Genomic DNA, 18605 nt, shown 5'->3' on the forward strand with positions numbered 1-18605 from the left:
CAATAAGTGCATGATAAGAGACAACAGTGGTTATGGTAGTATTAAATCAGCAGATTCCTCCTGGGGAAATGCTATGTGCAGTCTGAGTGAACAAAAGGCATTTACAAAAACAAAAAACAAAAACCTCATCTGAGTGCCAAATGCCCTCACAAAATAAACACTGAGCGAATGAATGCTAACTAGACTCTAATGGCACTAATTCAACAGAAAATACCTTTACCAACAGTCATTCGTTTTCCAAAGGCATCTGGCGAACGTGCCAAAACTCAGGCCTTTAGGAAGCATTTTGACAAGATAAAACCACCTCAGTGACACGTACATAAAAACTCAAGCCGTGACTCAGATTTGATAATTGTTGACATTCCACACCACACACAATCGTTCCGGAATCGAGTTCGTCATTAAACGTGTCACGCCACATCACACAACGACCACGCTCGCCGCAAGATGTCCCAAAACAAAGACGTAGGCAGCCACACACAGAGTTCTTGACATTCAGCCAGTGTCAGCTCATATACACATGCATGGAAGCTCAATGTTTTTCCAAGATAGGCCTCGGTTCTACGTCTCGCCTTTCAAAATAGACCAGTGATCTCCAAATGACTGTGTCACAGCAATTTTGCCGTGGATCTCAAAGCCCCAGGGGTCTTACATTTGGTATGAATCATGACGAGTGAATCAGACTTCTGCGTATAAGACAGAATCGTTAAACAAAACGAGGAGTTTGATGTGTGTTGTGCACAATGCACATGTTTTGACATACTATGCACTTTAATTATGTGGCAGGAATGAAATGCAAAGGGAACTTATGGAAAACAAGTAAAAGTTGCATATGGTTTAGAGGTTTAGCGGCAGAAGAGGGTATCGGGTTGTTTTAACGTCAAATATGGACAAAAACAACAGTTGGGTTCAAGCCAAATGCTTGGTTGTTTTTAACCCATAGCTGGATAACAAGAACCCATAATAGGGTTATTTATAACCAAATGGTTGGGTTTGTCCAACGCAATCTCACGAGAATTCGTATCTATTTTACGAGTTGGCTAATTCGTATTAATTCACGACCACATTCGTAGATTTTTGTATGATTTGCCTTTACTCCTGTAATGTTGGGGTTAGGAGCGAGGTTAGGGGTTAGGCTTCGTTTTTTTTCATGAGAATCATACGTTAAATTCACTCTAAAAATGGCTGGGTTATTTTTGACCCATAATGGTTAAATATTGGACAGAACACATGCTTGGTTAAAAATGACCCAATGTTGGGTTGATGTTATGCAACCATGGGGTATAATAACCCAGCAGTAATGGGTCATTTTTGAACCAGCAATGTGTTCTGTCCAATATTTACCCATTATGGGTCAAAAATAACCCAGCCATTTTTAGAGTGTTCTTATGAATTCATATGAATTAGCCAACTTGTAAAATATGTACAAATTCTTGTGAGATCAGGGTGGTTTGCCCATATTTGATACAACTATGGGTTGAAACAGCCAAGGATTTTTAGAGTGAATTTGAAAAAAAAATACTTTTGCCACATGCATATAAAAATGCTGGGTTGTTTCAGTTCATGCTGGGTTAAATTAACCTAGAAAAAGTTTATAGTTCACTCTAATGCTGTGTTATTTTAATTTGGTCAAAAATGGACAAAGCTAACCATTGGGTTAAATTAACCCCCAAAAATGTATATATTAGAACCTACACTGAAAAAAAAATATCCATTCAATTTACTCATTTTTTTAAGGTAAGTGGTTGCAATCAATTTATTTAAGCTACATATAAACAAAAGTTTTTAGTTTAGTTTTGTTTTTCTTTCATCACTTACCTTCAAAAACTTAGTAAATTGAATGAATATTTTTTTCAGTGTACCATCGAATAAACTCATTGGTTGGGTTGGTCTCTTTTCGACCCAACTAAGGGTTAAAAATAACCCAGCAGTTTTAAGAGTGTTGATCCAACCAGCATAGGTCGATTTAAACCCAAAAGTTGACTTTGTCTATATTTAACCCAATAATTTGTTAAAACAACACCGTAGCCCATTACAAACAGTCAATTCAAGTCTACTTCATTCATTATTTCATCAGTTAAAACTTTTGCATATGCGTCAAATGAGCTGATTGGATATATATGGTGCGTAACATACCGAAGGCGTGGGGGTACTGACAGAAAGATATATAGTACGCAAAATTCCAAGCATATGCTTAAAAAATATGTTTTCTTTTCAATACTACATGCATTAGATTCGCTAGAGAGGAAAATTCCAAACCCTGGGAACTTATAGATCCGAGTCCTAAACAATTAACCCATGCGTAACCCCGTGCATTAAACGTCATTACCTCTCTGTCGTCCTCATCCTCCTCGCTTGTAAGCGTTTCCTCCGGAGCACGAATAAACCACCACTGGATCTCTAAATAAACAGAGGACATCCCGCTTTGAAATGCGCATGCCATTTCAATGTTCTGTCCTTCTCTCGCAGTGATGTTAGTAGGTAAATCGGTAAACGTCCCTGTAAGAGAGATGTAACAAGTTAACATTATAATAACAATGAAGGGAGGGAGTCCTACACAATCAGTCATTTTAACACGTCAGACTGCTGAAAGTACTTATATAATCTGAAATAATAAACATGATAGATTTTATATGTACCACTTTTATTCAAAGTTGCTCAATAACTAAAAGTATTTTAAAACGAACTAAAAAGGACAAATAAAATAATGGTGCATATAAAAGGGGTATTTTGCAATGAATCAAATGTTTTGATTTCCTTTAATGACTATTCTAGACAAGCATCGACCTGTTTATAAATTAGTCCACTCTTTATAAAACGCAAAAGTAATAAATAAACCAAAAAATCGAGGGCTTTCCACTAATGTCATGCTTTTGTAAGGGCGCGACTAATGAGCGCTGTCCGTGGTGCTGAAAAACAACCGCAGTCCGTTTAACGAAGCCCAAATCTGAGCATCCCCCACTTGAGATGCAAGTCGCGCATGCTGTCCCTTCAAAATTACCCCTTTACTACCTATAATGTTGGCAAGTGATACATGGCATCAGCTCACGTGAAAGAAATGACAGATTAAAGAGACAATATAACGCCAGCGTTTGAGTTATCCGCAATCAACAGTTGATTTTTCTGTAACTCCTCGCATCACGAATAGCAGGCTCGCGCAACTTTTATCACTCATTTATGATCTTAATGACAATCGAAAAAAAAAATCTTAACGCATCAACCTTTTATGGTACAAACATTAGATTCATATTTCAGAGTAGGGTGTGTTGAACGATTCAGCGCATTAAAAAAGTCGGAATATTTTTGGACGCCAATCAATTTCAGCAGAATATATATAAATATATATCATTCTTACCGTCAAGAGAAAATCCAACTTGAATAGACAAACAGGAAAAGAGCACAAATCCAACACCGTCATGTAAGGTCCACATCATTCCAATGAAAATTGCGATCTCACATTAGCTGGAATAAAACAAACGTCCTCCAGAAATGTTCAACGCGTTAAGCGAAAACCATGTCAGTACGCTTGGACTCAAAACGCCGAGTGGGGAACATGCTGCAACTCTGGCGCAAAACTCGCTCCTGAAGTTGCACACAGGTGCTTAAGGCTCTCGACTGTCTCTGTGAGGTGTTGATGAAGTAATGATGCTTTCGGTTCCTCTCTCTCCCCCCCTCTCTCTCTCTTGTGAAACGTCAGTGTGCGGCTCTTACGAGTTCCCATTTGCGCGCGCCATGCTCGGGCGGAAAGAGCCGAGACAGACTCACGAGCGCTACTCGGAAATCTGCATCATTCAGAGTTTTCCGGAGAGAGAGAGAGAGAGAGAGAGAGAGAGAGAGAGAGAGAGAGAGAGAGAGAGAGAGAGAGAGAGAGAGAGAGAGAGAGAGACTATCTCTGTCGCTTCTATGTATGCTAATGGAATGAATTATATTGTGTAGCCTGTGAAAAAACACAGGAATTAATTGTGATGACACACTTACACACGTGTTTGTCAACATATTGTAGCCTACTGAGAATTCAAAAATTGGACTGTTTCATATTGCTAAGACATTTATGTCATTCAATACATAGCCTAATATCTTAATGTCCCTATCATATATTCATTAAACAATGGGCAAAATATTACATGGATATTACATTTTTAAAGGTCCTGAATTACAATAATATATTTTTAATGCAGTTTTTATCCATTTTCATGTTCACAGGACATACGTATCTCTGACATAATGCTTCACTCGCTGTAAAACATGCAGAATGAAGTTTAAACAACCTAATTATGCAAGTGAATTCAACCTACTTTTTAAAGTTTTGACTTGTGATTTAGCTTTAGGAATAGGAATGGCGGAGCTATGGATTCTTGTGACCTGTAAAAATACATTTGTCAGTATATACAGTTGATGGTTTGACAACTCATGATGAAATGTGAAATCGGTACGAAAATGATTCGCTGTCACTTAGATGGGCAGCTATACTTAAATTGTTGCTACTCCCAGCCATTCAATGCACTTCTTAGGCCTGTCGAAGATGTGACCCATGCTTAAGCCCTACTGGAGTAAAAGCATAAATCAGCGTTTTAACATAAGCCAGTAAAGAAAGCAGCTCAGGTACTCCGATACTCACTCGCCCTCAAATCTTTTTGAGCCGTGCAGAGCGCATGGAAAAATAATTATGCTTTTTTCCTAGACTGATGATGATGGCAGAAATGTAAATTGTGTTCAGCATCAGTGATATTTATTACAGTGCACTCAGTATTAATATTTTATACCCAGACCGATAACTCGCTCTCTGATGCACATCATGCCGATAGGATGAAGCTAACATAGACTACTGATGCCCACTGTGAGGAAGAGTTCAATGCACAAAGGTTGGAAAAAAATATGCAACTATTTCACAGGGCTAAAAGTTTTGCGTATTGTAAAGACTCATGGGATACGATATAGTACTGGGCTGAGGATTTTATCAGTTTAGCTTACAATTTAGCCCACATTACACATACTGAAATAAAGAGTATTTTTTTATCAGGATCTTATTTTTAGGTTTTTTATTTTTAGGTCACTTTAGTCATTTTATTAGTAATTTACAAATTTGACTTTCGCTGCAAAACCATCTATGTCCGTGCAAGCTTTCATTGGAAAGACATCCACTTCTAAAAAAAATCACTTCTTTGGACAAGATATAGTAATAAGTTGCAAAATCACTTTTGCAAATTAGTTTGCAAATTAAAAAAGTCAGACTTCAAAGAAACTGAACCACACATTAGGAGGCGCTGTGATGTATGTGGCTGCCACATTCGGTTTGTATTTAGGTCCAAATACTCACAAGGCACCCAAGTTTGAATTTTAGCCATGGTCGTTTCACGTTTGTCTTTTGTGCACTTTGGGAAATTTGCTGAAAATCAACATGGCGTTTAACATATTCTACCAACAAACTGGTATTTCTGAATGACCTGTGCCCAGATTAAAGCGAATTTGAAACAAAAGTATTTGATATAAATATAACCAACCTGATCTCACAAATTTCCATGGTATAGTCACGGAATATATTGCTCATTTATTTGTTCCGTGTCCGTACCACAAACTTTCTTTTCCGTGTCAGTTTTACGTATTGGTTACTCAATTATTTTTCCTATTTTTAAACCATTGTCGCTTGGGTTTGGCGTTAGATTTTGGGTTTGGGTTAGGATGTCACTTTAACTATTGGTTTATACTATTGTTTCCAGATTTTTAAACAATTTCGCCTAACGTTAGGGTTAGAGTTGGGTTAGGATGTCAATTTTTGTAACAGAAAGTCGTTCTAACCCCAAACCCAAGTGACAATGGTAAGAAAATAGGAAAAACAATCAAGTAACCAATACGTGAAACTGACACGGAAAAGTTAGTCCGTGGTATGGACGCAGAAAAATTTGGAGATCCGTGACGATGACACGGATAAATAAGCAAAATATTCCATGACTTTAATATGGAAATTCGTGAGATCAGGCTGACTATAACATATGCCGACAACAATAGGTTAATATTATTATCTCGTTTTTGACAAAGGTGGGACTTAGTGGCTTTTGCATCTTGAGCTTTTCATATTTAGTTATTACCGAAACTATAACAATCTGTTATTTTGCTGTTGCAGATACGGTATGCCAGCTCAGTCTCACGGAGATGCGTATAAATGGGACGGAGTGTGAAAATCGTGCATACGCCAAATTCGATATTGGCATGCATATGATACGCCAGTCCTTCAATTTCCATTGAATTAAATGGCGCATCTTTTTTGTCGTTTTATTTATTGGTTTCTATTTTTTTTGCTATTTTTAACTATCGTCGCTTGGGTTTAGGGTTAGGATACATAAATACATGTTACATAAAAATGACATCCTAACCCAAACCCCAATTCTAACCCCAACTTCAAAAAACCTGTATATTAAATAACCTCCTTAAGCAAATCTGAAATCTAACCCTAAATCCAAGTGAAAATGGTTTAAAAAACAGAAAAAATTGAGAAACCAATAAATAAAACTACAAAAAAGATGCGCCATATGAGGCAATGGTAAGGACTGGTGTATCATATGCACGCCAAATTCGAATTTTGGTGTATGTATTGCACGATTTTCACATTTGGTGCCATTTTACGCATCTACATGAGACTGTGTTTGGGTACGCCTGGATGATGTATTTATGACCAAGTTTACCGTTTAATACAATCGACAAAGAAAAAAAAGGTCAAAAGTAAAGGTAAGTGACATTATCACTAATAATAAAACATAAAGATTCCCTCATACATCACCCTCACCTTGCGCAAAGGCAAGTTCTTCTCTAATGTCTAAGACTCACATCTGAAGTGATATACAATCGAAACGGATTCGCTATATATTCCACAGACACTTCAAGGGACACATTTGATGTATAACATCCATGAATCCATGTAGAAAAATGGACGATGTCATAACCAGGTTTAGTGGCCCACTGGGGAGAAATAACTGAAGAGAAATCAATATCCTGTACCTCCAACATCATTCATAATGACAAGAGAGTTCTGTCCATCAGGAGGGCAATGTTAGCATTAGCATGCATAATTCTTACTGACTGTGTTTTATCTTAATCTGTGTGATTATATGTTCAACAGGACACTGACGAATACCGCCTTCACTAGAATATCATGCAAAAATGTTCTTACCTGCTTGTAAATAAAGATTTGCCTAATACTTAGTCATTGCTAATAGGATATGCATTAGACAAATGAGAGGTGCGAGCCTAAGGGGGTTTATTGAATACACCGTACCATGAAAAATTAATTATAGCCCATGGTGTTGTATTAAATGTCAGCTGGGTGCTGCTCAAGAAGAACAGGAGGAATCAACGGTCAAGTAATTTCCTTTGGTGAAAAATGCAAGAGCTGTGATTAGTGGAAATGGAAATCTAATAATTTACAGATCCATCCCATAAATGTCCAATTAACTTATTTTAAACATGCTCTTAACGCCATGAGGTTTTGACGTATCTCCGTTTTGTAACTTACTCCCTGGTAAATGTTATGTGGATTCACAGGCTGGTGGGTCTGGAGGGTGGCTGCACAGTGGGAGATCGTCATTAGACTTTGCAAGCCTGTCATGAAGCGGTGTCATTTGTCACACAGTCCAGAATGGCAGACGGAGATTTCGCCTGGTTTATGAATGTTGGCAGTACTCAAGCAAAATATTTGCCATGGAAGCACACAACGCAAAATTGCATGAAATTTTTGGATTTCGCAAGCTTGGCTGGGTATGGTACTGTAATTGGAGATGGCCTGTAGATGGTTTGGATGGCTGTTTGAAAGGGATTATGGATCATACTGTGTCAGGACAAAACTACCAGCAAAAAAAAAAAAAAAAATCAATCTATATCAGCACTTTTGTGCAAATGTGAGGATCAGGTGAAAATGTACATATTTTCTGTAGTATTTTTGAACTAGCATGCTACGTTCAACTGACACATGAGAATAAATGCAGTTTGATATTTCAGTAATAACAAATATACACTCACCTAAAGGAAGGCCTGTTCACTTTCTCATTAATGCAATTATCTTATCAACCAATCACATGGCAGTTGCTTCAATGCATTTAGGGGTGTGGTCCTGGTCAAGACAATCTCCTGAACTCCAAACTGAACGTCAGAATTTTAAAGAAATGAGATTTAAGCAATTTTGAGCGTGGCATGGTTGTTGGTCCAGACAGGCCAGTCTGAGTATTTCACAATCTGCTCAGTTACTGGGATTTTCATGCACAACCATTTCTAGGGTTTACAAAGAATGGTGTGAAAAGGGAAAAACATCTAGCGGCAGTCCTGTGGGCAATAATGCCTTGTTGATGCTATAGGTCAGAGGAGAATGGGTTGACTGATTCAAGCTGATAGAAGAGCAACTTTGACTAAAATACCCATTCATTACAAACGAGGTATGCAGCAAAGCATTTGTGAAGCCACAACATGCACAACCTTGAGGCGGATGGGCTACAACAGCAGAAGACCCCACCGGGTACCACTCATCTCCACTACAAATAAGAAAAAGAGGCCACAATTTGCACAAGCTCACCAAAATTGGACAGTTGAAAACTGGAAAAATGTTGCCTGGTCTGATGAGTCTCAATTTCTGTTGAGACATTCAGATGGTAGAGTCAGAAAAAAAGAATGAGAACACGGATCCATCATGCCTTGTTACCACTGTGCAGGCTGGTGGTGTAATGGTGTGGGGATGTTTTCTTGGCACACTTTGAGCCCCTTAGTGCCAACTGGGCATTGTTTGAATGCCACAGCCTACCTCAGCATTGTTTCTGACCATGTTCATCCCTTTATGACCACCATGTACTCATCCTCTGATGGCAACTTCCAGCAGGATAATGCACCATGTCACAAAGCTCGAATCATTTCAAATTGGTTTCTTGAACATGACAATGAGTTCACTGTACTAAAATGCCCCCCACAGTCACCAGATCTCAACCCAATAGAACATCTTTGGGATGTGGTGGAACGGGACCTTCGTGCCCTGGATGTGCATCCCACAAATCTCCATCAACTGCAAGATGCTATCCTATCAATATGGGCCAACATTTCTAAAGAATGCTTTTAGCGCCTTGTTGAATCAATGCCACGTAGAATTAATGCAGTTCTGAAGGCGAAAGGGGGTTAAACACAGCATTGGTATGGTGTTCCTAATAATCCTTTAGGTGAGTGTACAGCATGATACACATAAACTAGAATTATATTTGTATGGTGCATCTTTTAGGTTTAACAGTCTGTATTAACTTTATTCAAGGGAATTCAAAAACTCTTTTTATATTTTGAGTAATCAATTTAACTACTGCATTTTATATTGCCACAGAGTTGGCATGGTCAAGAACTGGCTCCTTTAAAAAAAAAATACAATGAAATTTACACTGTTTACAACAATAACACCAGCCACTTTGTGCTGTATGGTCACTTGCTATCCTAAGTTATTTTACTTTTGCTTAGCAATACTAGGATTGCATTATAGCAGAAAACATACAAAATTGGATATAACACAAAAATATAGAAAGATACAATTATATTGTATATATTTTTAAATATACATTCGTAAAAAAATTTTAAAAACATGCAGATACATCCTATACCCCTCTCAATTAAAACATACTGTTTGTAAAGTTCAGAAAATCGTAACAGACCTACTGTGATCTGGCAACCCAGTATCACGAAATTACTTACCTATAGTCACATAAATTTGTGAGTCTTTTCCGTAACACTGACATGGTTTCCGCCTTTTTGCGTGAACATGTCACGCATTTCTGTTTATGTGTCACTGTCACGTATTTGTTACTCAACTGTTTTGTCCTTTTTTCTTACCATTGTCGCTTCGGTTTAGGGTTAGATTTACATAAAATGACTTCCTTACCCAAACCCAACTCTAACCCAAATCATGAAAAACAGGTATAAACCAATACTTAAAGTGACCTCTTAACGCAAACACCAAATCTAACCCTAAACCGAAGCATCAATGGTTTGAAAATAGGACAAAAGAGTTGAGTGACAAGTGACACGTAAACAGAAATGCATGACATGTTCATGCAAAAGGCGGAAAACGTGTCAGTGCCACGGAAAAGTCTCACAAATTTACGTGACTATAGGTACATAATTTCCTGATACAGGGTTGGATCGGGACATGATGTGACTCTGCCTTTGAAATCCTATATTATGTATCGCATATAGTCGCATAATCTAGAAATTAGAAGCATCAAAGTTTAATTTCACATTGATTTCAATCTTTGACATGAGCTTACCCAGTCAATGTTAAACATATCAAGATTATATTTTTACAGGATGTTCTTTACATTATGTAGGAAAACAGTAAATCACAAAAAAAGATTAAAACTGAATTGCACAGGCAGGGTCACATATCTAAGACCTACAGTTATACTAGAGAGGAAATCCCAAGAGCCTTTTGAATTCCAAAAGCATTTATTTCTTGTTTGGTATGAACCTGTAGCCGTGGTGCTTGTGTTCCATCATCCTGAGACGTTCCATTTTGTCATGCATTATGCACTGCTTCATTTTATATATTTATTTATTATTTGTCTTTCAGAATCAAAATGAATGGCAAACAAGCTCAGAACATAAATATTGCAACATAGACAACTGGAAAAGAAAATCGTGCAAAGAGAACGCAGTGAGTCTGCTCAGAAGTAGGGAAAAACCATTATTTAAATATGCCAAAAGCAAATGTTAGATAAGGAGATTACTCAGGATACCCTAGCAACCATCCAGAACATCCTAGAAACTGGTAACAACCACCATAAGCACCCTAATAACACCCATGAAATGACTCGAAATGGTATTACTGTCTGTCATCATACTGTTTTATAATACTAAAAGAGCAGGCCTGCTTTTAAACTATCACATTTGCATTGATACAGTATAGTGACTTTGGCTCTCCTTGGCTCAGTGTTTGTTGAGCTGTAAATATTTGAAGGTTTTAATGAGAGCCTTGGAGGCCACATGACTGACAGCAGGTCACACTGTTTACTTCACAATCAATTTTTAAGAAGTATAGTTTAGGCCATTTCCTTATTTTTAACCGAGAAACCTCGTGGCTGAAGGATGCACCAGTAAATTTTCGGAAAATTGGCAGGCGTGTCATTCAATATTTTGAAAGACAGGGAGAGAAAGAGAGACACAGGGATAGAAAGGGGCAGAGAAAGAAATATTATGATGATCATGATGATGATAAAGAAGGCGGAAAGAGGAATGGCCACAACTAACAATTGAGTCAGCACAGTCGCTCGACTTCTCTTTCAAAAACATTTTAGGAAAGCATTTTTATGGCTGAATCAATGAAAAAAATCTATGGAGGGGTTTGCAGATTGATTAAAGTCACGCAGCTATAGCTTTCCAATAGCTGTATTAAGACCACAAGTAGTACTTATCATAACAATGAACATGCTGTCCTTAGATTTGTCATTAGCATTAAAGTGCATTTATGTAATGAAAGGCTTTCAATGATATAAAATATCACTTTATTTGGAAAATGCTCAGACAGCAAAACATGGATTTTAAGGCGGAATTTATTTCACAAAACAGCAGGTCTGAAATATTTACACACATTATGCTCACCTATACAATGATCAAATAGATGTATTTTAAATAGTATGGATGTATTCGATATCAAAATGAAAGATCGCAAAACACAAGATAATTTCCACAAGCCCACAAAAAAAGTATATTAAAGTATAAATTACCTCTGTGGTTCGTTTTGACAAATGTGTTTTATTATTGTGATATGTATGCAGGAAATCAAATACTTTTCAGTCCTTTATGTACACACACAGTTTTCCTCAAGAAAAACAAGATATATATCAGCTTTCTTTGTGCAGTTATACAATTATGCCTCCTTATAACACTGTTAGAAAAAAATGCTCTCACTGGGGCAGTATCCTTTGAAAAAGTCCTAAAATGTACCATTAGATACAGATATGTACACTCACCTAAAGGATGATTAGGAACACCTGTTCAATTTCTCATTAATGTAATTATCTAATCAACCAATCACATGAAAGTTGCTTCAATGCATTTAGGGATGTGGTCCTGATCAAGACAATCTCCTGAACTCCAAACTGAATGTCAGAATTTGAAAGAAATGTGATTTAAGCAATTTTGAGTGTGGCATGATTGTTGGTGCCAGACGGGCCAGTCTGAGTATTTCACAATCCGCTCATTATGCAGCAGTCCTGTGCGCGAAAAATGCCTTGTTGATGCTAGAGGTCAGAGGAGAATGGGCCGACTGATTCAAGCTGATAGAAGAGCAACTTTGACTGAAAAAAACACTCAGTACAACCGAGGTATGCAGCAAAGCATTTGTGAAGCCACAACACGCACAACCTTGAGGCGGATGGGCTACAACAGCAGAAGACCCCACCGGGAACCACTCATCTCCACTACAAATAGGAAAAAGAGACAACAATTAGCACGAGCTCACCAAAATTGGACAGTTGAAGACTGGAAAAATTTTGTCTGGTCTGATGAGTCTCATTTCTGTTGAGACATTCAGATGATAGAGTCATAATTTGGCGTAGACAGAATGAGAACATGGATCCATCATGCCTTGTTACCACTGCGCAGGCTGGTGGTGGTGGTGTAATGGTGTGGGGGATGTTTTCTTGGCACACTTTAAGCCCCTTAGTGCCAACTGGGCATCGTTTAAATGCCACAGCCTACCTGAGCATTGTTTCTGACCATGTCCATCCCTTTATGACCACCATGTACTCATCCTCTGATGACTACTTCCAACAGGATAATGCACCATGTCACAAAGCTTGAATCATTTCAAATTAGTTTCTTGAACATGACAATGAGTTCACTGTACTAAAATGGCCCCCACAGTCACCAGATCTCAACCCAATAGAGCATCTTTGGGATGTGGTGGAACGGGAGTTCGTGCCCTGGATGTGCATCTCACAAATCTCCATCAACTGCAAGATGCTATCCTATCAATATGGGCCAACATTTCTAAAGAATGCTTTCAGCACCTTGTTGAATCAATGCCACATAGAATTAAGGCAGTTCTGAAGGCGAAAGCTGGGTCAAACACAGTATTAGTATGGTGTTCCTAATAATCCTTTAGGTGAGTGTATACTTTTGATGTTTCTTTAAGGTACTAATAAGCTTCCTCTTGTAGCAATATGTACCTCTGAGGTAATTATTTAGGTGCCAACTGTGCTTTTCGAAAGGGTACAGCCCCAGTGACAGGGGTACATATTCCTGACATTGTGTCTGCATTTGTATCCATTTCCATTTTTGTTTATCTACCTGTTTGGTTTCTGCAGTAAACTGATATCTATGGTGGAATTAATGAAGTATATGACCCCTTTTTGAGCGATACCAAGGCCACAAATGAGATATTTTCTTTGTAAACAAAAAATGCGTCAATCAAAGAAAAAGGATTTTGCGATCATCAAAATGTAGAATCATTTGCGGTTAGTGTTACCAATCCAGCATGTGAAATTTGACTGCATAAGAAGCAATATCCTGAGACTGCATTGCATGTCTTTCACACCACATGAATAAGATATGAAGTTCAGAGAAAACCCAACGTGAAAACTTATTTCGTATTATCATATGCTAATGCACAGCCCCTGATGGCAATAGGCACTTATAATATTGCTATCCATGATTCAATGTTCTTTTTTGCGCTGTATATCCCACTCCGGCACATTAGCATGTACATAGAGTATTTACCCTCACTAGCACAAACAGCAAAACTACAGTAAACAGAACTAAGACCGTAGACTTACAACTTCATATTGGATTTAGAGTTTTCATTTACAGAGGAATTACATGTGCTTTGAAGTCACTGTTGTTGAGTATACTAATCCCAGCCTGTCTGTGGAGAATCTGATTATTATCAGACCCGGTGCGCAGCTGTCTGTGACACGAGAAGCTTTATGGCACATTGAGCTACCAGCTCTGAAATGAGAAATAATATCTCACATTATTCATTAGTTGACTATAATAATTCATTTTAGGTCCAGCATTTGAAACATGGTTTAGAAAAACCTTGAAACCAGCTTTGTTTTGTCTTGTACTGTATCTCCATAATGGGATTACACAGATTACACTCTTATACATATGTAGTAGAAAATAATGTCAGTAGAACATTTTTGGCTACCAAAACAACCATTTCTTTCTTAACTTTCTTTGAAGCATTTTTCGACTACAAATAATCTTTTGTTCAACAGAAAGATGGTAAAGGATCTTTATAGAACCATATAGCCAAAATTCTATGGCATTGTGAAGAAACTTTATTTATATAGTGCAGTGATTCTCAACCGGTGGGCGGCGGCCCACCAGTAGTCCCCAAAGCTCCATCTCTGGTGGGCCATGTAGGCAGTGGTAGACTACAAGACAAAATCTTATTATATTCCCATTCGATTTTTCTTATGAATTTCTATTTATTAAAAACACTCATTCAAGATGCATGATCTTAAATTTATGTTTGAATATCGCAATCACGTCACATCAGATTGAACATATGAAGAGTTTAGTTCCAAAACGCGATACAAGCTATTTTTTAAATGAATTACTGCCAAAGTCAGTATTGTATCAGGTCAGTATTAACTATTTCGCCGCCATTGACAAGATATCAATCAAGAGAAAATGCTTCCCTGCCAATGACGAGTATTTCCGGCTTTCTGCAATACCGCTATTATCCCTTCCGCAACTTTTTAAACACAGAAGTATTGCCCAATGGCAAGCGGCTGCATGTCCGTGTCTCTTTTAAAGATCGCTCTGAATGGGATCGCTATGAAAAGTCTGTCACAAAAATGGAATTATCTCAGCTTTTTGCTCAAAATGTGATGTGTTTTTGCAGAAACCTACCCATATTCAAAAGCTGATTACAAAAGAACTACTGAAGGTAAGATGAAACGTTTTTTTTTTTTTTTTTTTTGTTTAAAGCAGAGGGTCTGTTCTTTCATTTGGTATATTGTATGTTTATATATTTAAAGAAGAACATTTTCTGGAAGGCATCAAACTTTTGTGAAAATCATGAAAAACACTGGCGCTGGCTGGCAACTTTTTAAAAAAACGGTGGCGGCGAAAGAGTTAAAAAGTAAATTCTTAATTTGGTTATTTATTTTGATAGTCCACTTTAGACAACTACAAATAACTTTGTAACTACATGTCAACTAAATTTCAATAATTTGCAACTGAACATCAACTAACTGTCATTAGAGTATTAGTAGACTGTAAGGGTTAGGGTTAGGGGAGGGGTTTGATACTTATAGACAGCTGAATATCTGTTGAGATATCATTGCAATAAAGTGTTAGGAGATATTAAGCAGAAAGTTTAACAATTCTTCAAAGATTGGTAGTTGAAAAGTAGTCGCAAAGTCACTTGTAATTAGTAAAATGTCTAAAATGGACTATCGAATATTACACAAAATCCAATATCTGCCATTTTATTATATCATCTTTTCTCCTTTTTCTCTCAAAACGCAATGAACACCACTCCTCCTTTTCTGCAGAATACAAAAAATTTGTTTAAACAATCACAGCGCACCATCCCACGCATTGTAAACATGTACTCGTGATCAACAAACAAACAAAAACAAAATAATATTTTGATGGCATTGATAAACCTGTGGTGGTTTTCTGGGACGGGGAAGAAACGTATGCCATCAAAATCGAATAATTTACGCGAGAGGCACTGACAGTGTTCTTAATATGACAAAGTAAGTGTTTTGATTAATACATTAATGTTTATTATTGTTTTAATCAGTGTATACCACTAGTCAACTAAGTAAGGGATAATGTAAAGGCAGCCGGTAGTTATTGGGAAATAAGCCCCGACAGTGTGATCAGGTGTATCACAGTGCCTTGTATCACACTGAAGGGGCTTATTTCCCAATAACTACCGGCTGCCTCTACATTATCCCGCTTATTACACGGCTACTTGCCACATAAGAAAAAAACTGGACATGAATATGAATTTAAAACGTTTTATTGGCATATTTGTTTTAAATTAACATTTTTATCCTTCCGCGAAACTTTGCACAGATGCATAAAATGATCGTAATACCTTATTAAGATCCTCTGCTTCATACTTGTCTGTCTGCATTTTTTCTCTTTTAGCCAGTCTTTGAGAAGTTTTAGTGCCCATTCTGTATTTTTTTGTGTGATGGCTTTGTAGCTGTCATGCTCTATTTTGTCAAGTTCAGTCTCAGTAAGCTGTCTGTGTCTTGTCGTGGTTGTCGAGTGTTTGTCACAAGATGGCGCCAAACAGACAGTAATCTTTATTGATCTTTATTGGCGCGGAGCGATTTTACTTGTGCAAGTAGTCCGGCTATGCGTTATTATTTTGGAGCGGTTATTATTTGAAAAGAACGAACCTGCAAATGTCTCAACTGACCAATCAGAATCAAGCATTCCAGAGAGCCGTGTAATAAATGAATATAACATATCAAAGATAAATGCACACGTTTATATTGATTCAATAGATTTGTAGCATTTTGAAAAAAAAACTTCATCGTCATGGATTTATTACATTTTGTGGAAAAAATAATCAGTTTTAATAATAAATCTATGAAAATCGAATTATGGATTTTTATTTTTTATGTTTTTTATAACCTAAAGATGTGAAATTTTGTAATAGAAAATAGTGGTTTTCATCTTGTCACTTTCTTGGAATAAAGATAACACATTTTTACCCAAATTAGTCTAAATGGATTTATTGCGTTTTGGAACCAAACTCTTCATATATTCATTCAGATGGACTATGTGAAGGGTGTCACAAACAGCAAGTCCACATGGTGCCACACTTAAAAGTCGAACACACTGGCGAGTGGCATCTACAATAGCTGTCCGCAGCACTCTGTTGTGTGACTCCAGTGTGCGATACCCCGAAAGGAAGCAAAATCTTAACCCCAGGTCAGCTTTTTAAGTCTGACGTCATGCATCACTTCTGGGTCTGTCTAACTGATCTCACATGCCGTAGGAAAATCACAGAATAATCATGCGTCAATCTTACGTCATGACTTAACAAGTGGATAGTGGTCAGCTATTTTTCTTTTCTATTCATGTTTAGTTCATAAATATAATTTCAAGCCAATTATTTGTTTGTATTATTTCTGTGCGTTATCAAATTTGCTTGTGTTTTATGCAACAGGTGTAAAATATGTGGTTGTGAAATATGAATGTAATAGAGATGTGCAATTTGAATTTAAATCTGCATGGTTCGGATAAAAGCATCAATGAAATTTTTATTTATTTATTATGTAACTCATACTCACATGCTCACGTCTCAAAAATGTGTCCTTATCCGAGAATGCAAAAACAACATCAAACAGTAACAGCTTTGATTGTGACATTGGCATATTCAAATTATTTCTGAATTATTTTCTTGTGAGGGTCACGTCAATGCCGAATCCCATTCCGTCGTCAAGCTTGCTTATGAGTAACAGTCCTCTTGTCACATTATTATCAGAGTTGAAACTCCTGCAGCTGTCAACACACAACAGCATGCCAATACTGTGAGCTTTCACATACCGAAGTCTCTGTTTCTCTTATTGTTAGGGCTCCTGCTAAGTAAATATCATACTTGTCAATGTCCACTTCTATTTGCAAACCCCACATTTTTTTCTTGTCTTTTATTACATTCCCGTCCCATGCGGGAATGGTCCACTCTACGATTGCAGTTCATTTTTAATAAAAAGGATAAATCTTTCCAGTTTGGGAAACTCGGAGAAATAGACTGTAAGGAACATTGCATCGCCCATCGGTGTAAAGAAGACAATTCATTTCAAGCTTTTCATAATCTGACAATTCCCTTCAGAAAGGTCACACCTGGAGCATACAGCAGATCGCCGAATGAAACTGTTGATCTTTGTCCCCTGTCACTTACGATTATGGTGAAGTTGGTTTCTTGGCTTGTATGCTTTTATAAAGCCTGTCAAACCAATTTTTCCATTGAGTGGATGTATCGTAAATAACATCTCACAACGAGGAGTTTGAGTCTTAAGTTGTAAGCATATGTTGTTTTCTTTATTTTTTACTGTTTTACTATTTAGCAAATGGATTAACACAAAGATAAAAATTTGTTTAGCTTAAAGATGTCTAGATATAGACAATAAGTTGGAATTAACGTAAGTTGGAGAATGTTTCTTTATATTGCTGCGTGAATGTTTTTGCTCTTTAATGTCAAGTAGAAATGGCAACTCATTCACTTCCATAATTTAACGTGAAACAGGATGTTCAACATATAAAAATAGATTTGGATGTAGTTCCTTGAGTTCAGTGGATTGTTAGAGAAAGAAAGAAAAGAAAGATTGTAGAAAATGGTTATTTCGAAGAACATTTTAAAACAGGATTTTTCCTCTGGAAAACAACATGAACACACTCAGAAAAAGGTACAAAACTTGTCACTGGAACAGTACCTTTTAAAAAGGTCCAAATACAGGGATGGGCATTGAAGGGACCTGAAGGGACTTTGTACCTAAAAGGTGCATATTTGTACATTAAATGTCCACATTGGTATCTATTAGGACAAGGGTGGGCATTCCTGGTTAAGGTCCTGCAAAGTTTAGCGTCAACCCTAATCAAACACACCTGAATGTCCA

General features: G+C 37.3%; 1 protein-coding gene across 1 annotated transcript in view; it reads right to left on the reverse strand.

Moving 5' to 3' along the window:
* The window catches only part of vstm2a (V-set and transmembrane domain containing 2A), a 57258-nt gene extending 53556 nt beyond the window's left edge, over positions 1–3702 (reverse strand). The window contains exons 1-2 of the mRNA XM_055182495.2: positions 3356–3702; positions 2330–2499 (exon numbers count right to left, since the gene is read on the reverse strand). Of these exons, the coding sequence (XP_055038470.1) occupies positions 2330–2499; positions 3356–3434 (249 nt within the window). The 5' untranslated portion in view covers positions 3435–3702. The remainder of the gene's footprint in view (positions 1–2329; positions 2500–3355) is intronic.
* Between the last annotated feature and the right edge of the window lie 14903 nt (positions 3703–18605).

This window comes from Misgurnus anguillicaudatus, chromosome 25 (genome assembly GCF_027580225.2).
Source record: "Misgurnus anguillicaudatus chromosome 25, ASM2758022v2, whole genome shotgun sequence".
NCBI lineage: Eukaryota > Metazoa > Chordata > Actinopteri > Cypriniformes > Cobitidae > Misgurnus > Misgurnus anguillicaudatus.